This window comes from Struthio camelus, chromosome 5 (assembly GCF_040807025.1).
Source record: "Struthio camelus isolate bStrCam1 chromosome 5, bStrCam1.hap1, whole genome shotgun sequence".
Lineage (NCBI taxonomy): Eukaryota > Metazoa > Chordata > Aves > Struthioniformes > Struthionidae > Struthio > Struthio camelus.
Window position 1 is genome coordinate 64,694,067 of NC_090946.1, and position 3,574 is coordinate 64,697,640.

Genomic DNA, 3,574 nt, shown 5'->3' on the forward strand with positions numbered 1-3,574 from the left:
GTTCTTATGCCAGTGAACACATTGCACATCTTGAAACATTTATTGAACTCCATGTCCAGTAAGAGAGTAGAAGAATGGTTCACTGTGTTGTGGAGCAGTATAGAATTATGCTGGACTGAGAGAGAAGTTATTTTCTCTGGGAGGAAACACTTGAACCCTCACCATATTGCAATAGGAGTGTACCTTTGGGGAAGCAAAGTGCTGATAGATAATACACGGCTGAATGTATGCATTGCGCAGTACAGTGTGACATCAGATACAGATTATTCAACCCAGCTTAAATGTTCTGGACTACATGCTTGATTTTTCCCACCCATCTATCCAAGAGCAAGGGGAATAATGACCTTTTTTATAGGAACATATTATTTAGAATAAGCACCTTAAACAAGTGAAATCAAGAGAGAAAGGGATCTTAAAATGATGAAAGGTACCATACATGTGATATTTGTCGGCCATATTTTCATTTTCCCCCTAAGGATACCCCTCAATATAAGCTCACATTCGTTCTGTCCCTTAATGGGGAGCAAACCCTTAGAGCTGACTGGGCTTTTTGGACACCTGTTTCTCAAGAGATTAAATCACTTCATGTCTTTTATATTTTAGCTAGTAACGATCAGATTTGACAAATTAAGGTAACTTGCAATTTTTGATGCCTAATGATAGTAATTCCCTTTGTTTTTCAGACATGTGCCAGGTGTTCTTATCTATGTTAACATGATGGTCCCGCTGTACATAAGACCAACACAAAAGCAACTGCGTCTCACTTTTATATATATATATATATATATATATATATATATATAAATTTATATATATAAAAATAATAGGAAAGACACAACATTCATGGATGATTATCCCTGGATCACTCGTCCCATTTCTTTGGGCAATTGTATGGATATCTTGGTTACAAGCAGTTACAGGTTGTTGTTCATGTTGTGCTAATCCAAGCCATGGAAGAATGATTTTGATGGGCAGAAACTTCACTGCAGGCCAAGAGCGCTCAGTCAGTACTCACGCGTGCTGGGAGAGCACTGATTTAGATGTATGTTCTCTCTGGCTGGCAAAGACTAGCAGGGAAATACAGTTTTGGGGTGGGGAGGGGTTATTTGTTTATTTTTTTGTTTTTTCTCCCCTCTCTCTCTAACAGAAACTGTCAGTAATTTTAAATATAGATGAATGGGTTTTTTGTTTTGTTTCTTGGAAGCACATAGTTGTCTTTTGCACTTGGTGCAGAGTCTGACTAGCGGTAATGAGTGTCTTCCACCATCTCTGCTAATTTTGCTATATGGCAGTCTATGGTGAAGAATAATGAAGAGGGAATAAAATCCTGCGACATAACGCGTTACTTATTCATAGGTGACAGCAGTACTAGGAAGGAAAAACAAACAGGAAACCTGAGTTTTACCCATACTTGGCTAGTGGTTTGTTGTGCAGCTTAAGAAAAGGACTGTGCTGCTCTCTGTGCCGTTCTGCCTGAGTAGATTCTTTATGAAGCCCTTCGCGATCCTCTCTTTTGAAACCTGCTACAGAATTTCACACAGTCTAGTCCAAGGACTCAAATGAATACCCAAAGCGCAAATACATCTCAACCCGTGTGATGATCAATGAGTCTCATATTAAGTGCATGGTTGTCTGCCACTGAGAGAGATTTATAATTACTAAAAAGATGTTTTAGTTGCTGTTGCATTTTAACTGCAACATAATTCACACAAAATGAAAAAAGTAATGTTGTAGTAATACTTTAGTAAACTGCTTCTTAAAATAAAATGTAACTTGTATTTCACTGGAAAGAGAGTTTATATACTAACACAGTACACAGAGTTGAATTTAACCCTTAATCGTTTCAAAGTAGATTTCGGCACTGTAGTAACTGCCAGGTATTGCTGAATTTGGCTTTTTCTTTTTATAGTAGCAGTTATTTTTCCAGAAGGCTTTGACACTGAAAATAAATTATTTTAAACTACATTGCAATGGGAGAACCACATCGTCTTTCACGCGCGATTTCCATTTAACTGTCCGGTGTCGGAGAACGGGGAATTAACAACTTGTTGAGTAGAGACTTTGTGATCAGACCTGGAAAGAAAAAGGTGCCCTCTTTTGGCAAAACGGAGTAATTTTTCTTGCTTTGAGACAACGGGTGCATCATTAACTTTAGATCCCTGTTACCGGTTTTGTTGGGCTACGACCCGGGCGTCGCAGAGCCTGTGTCACCTCTGTCCCGCAGCGTCCTGCAAGTTTGACGTCGGGCGCGATTTACCCGGCGGGTCTGCCTGGCCGCGATGCCCGGGCATCCGCAGGTGCGGTGAAAATGCGGCACTGGCGCGGAGGGAGGAGGCGGCAGGGCGAGCGGCTCCTGCCCCGGGCAGGCCCCGGCGCGCAGCTGCTCCCCCCGCGCAGCGCGGCAGCTCCCCGGGGCGCTGGGGGGCCCCAGGCGCGCCGGGCACCGCCCGGCAGGGGCCGAGGCCGGCGCCGCCGCTCCGCGCCGCTCCGCGCCGCTCCGCCCCGGCGGGCTCGGTGCACCGGGGAGCAGCCTGCCCCGCACCCGCCGAGACTCCCCTCCTCTCCTCTCCCCTCCCCTCCCCTCCCCTCCCCTCCCCTCCCCTCCCCTCCCCTTCCCTGCCGGCCGCCCCCGGCTCCCCGCGGCCCCGGCGGGATGTGAGACTCGCGGGCGCGGCTGGCGGCGGCGCCGGGAGGGGCGGCCGCGCCCCCGCCATGCGCCCCGGCCCCTGCCCCGGTCGCGGTCCCGGCCCCGGCCCCGGCCCCGGCCCCGGCGGGGCGGCGCGCTGCCCCCGGGCCGAGGTGCCGGCCGGCCCCCGGGGACCCCGCGGCGCCCTGACCCCGCGGCCCCGCGCTCGCCGGGCGGCGGCGCCGTGATGCCCGGGGGCGGCGGCGGCGGCGGGGCCCCGACGTAGCGGCGCTGCGCGGCAGCCCGGTGCGGCGGGCGGAGGATGGCGCGCCGCGGCGGCGGAGGCGGCGGCTGCTGCTCCAGCGCGGGTCACCTGAACGCGGACAACGCGCGGTTCCTGCTGCTGGCGGTGCTGATCGTGCTGTACATGCTGTGCGGCGCCGCCGTCTTCTCGGCCATCGAGCTGCCCTCGGAGCGGGCGGCCAAGGCGCGCTGGGCGGAGCGGCTGGAGAGCTTCGCCCGCCGCCACAACCTCAGCCGCGCCGAGCTGCGCCGCTTCCTGCGCGCCTACGAGGAGGCCAGCGTGGCCGGCATCCGCGTCGACGACGTCCGCCCCCGCTGGGACTTCACCGGCGCTTTCTACTTCGTGGGCACCGTGGTGTCAACCATAGGTGAGCGCCGAGCCCGGGCGGCGGGCCGGGGGTCCGCCGGCAGACCGCCCCCGCCGCGGAGCGCTCCGCGCTGCGCGCTCCGCTCCGCTGCGGGCGGCTTCGGCGGGCTGGCGGCAGCGCCCGAGTTGGTCCTTGTCCTCTTTCTCTCCCTTTTGTTTTTTTTTTCCTCCCCCTCGCCTTTCAAAAAGGTACTGCCACGGGAAGCATCCCATTCGATAAAAAGCGCTTTTTATTAGGCGCCTGAGATACAGCAAGCTGTACAATCTCGCGGCAGGAA

General features: G+C 53.4%; 1 protein-coding gene across 1 annotated transcript in view; it reads left to right on the forward strand.

Moving 5' to 3' along the window:
• Positions 1-2,909: 2,909 nt before the first annotated feature.
• The window catches only part of KCNK13 (potassium two pore domain channel subfamily K member 13), a 71,331-nt gene continuing 70,666 nt past the window's right edge, over positions 2,910-3,574 (forward strand). The window contains exon 1 of the mRNA XM_068946793.1: positions 2,910-3,297. Coding sequence (XP_068802894.1) covers positions 2,949-3,297 — 349 coding nt within the window. The 5' untranslated portion in view covers positions 2,910-2,948. The remainder of the gene's footprint in view (positions 3,298-3,574) is intronic.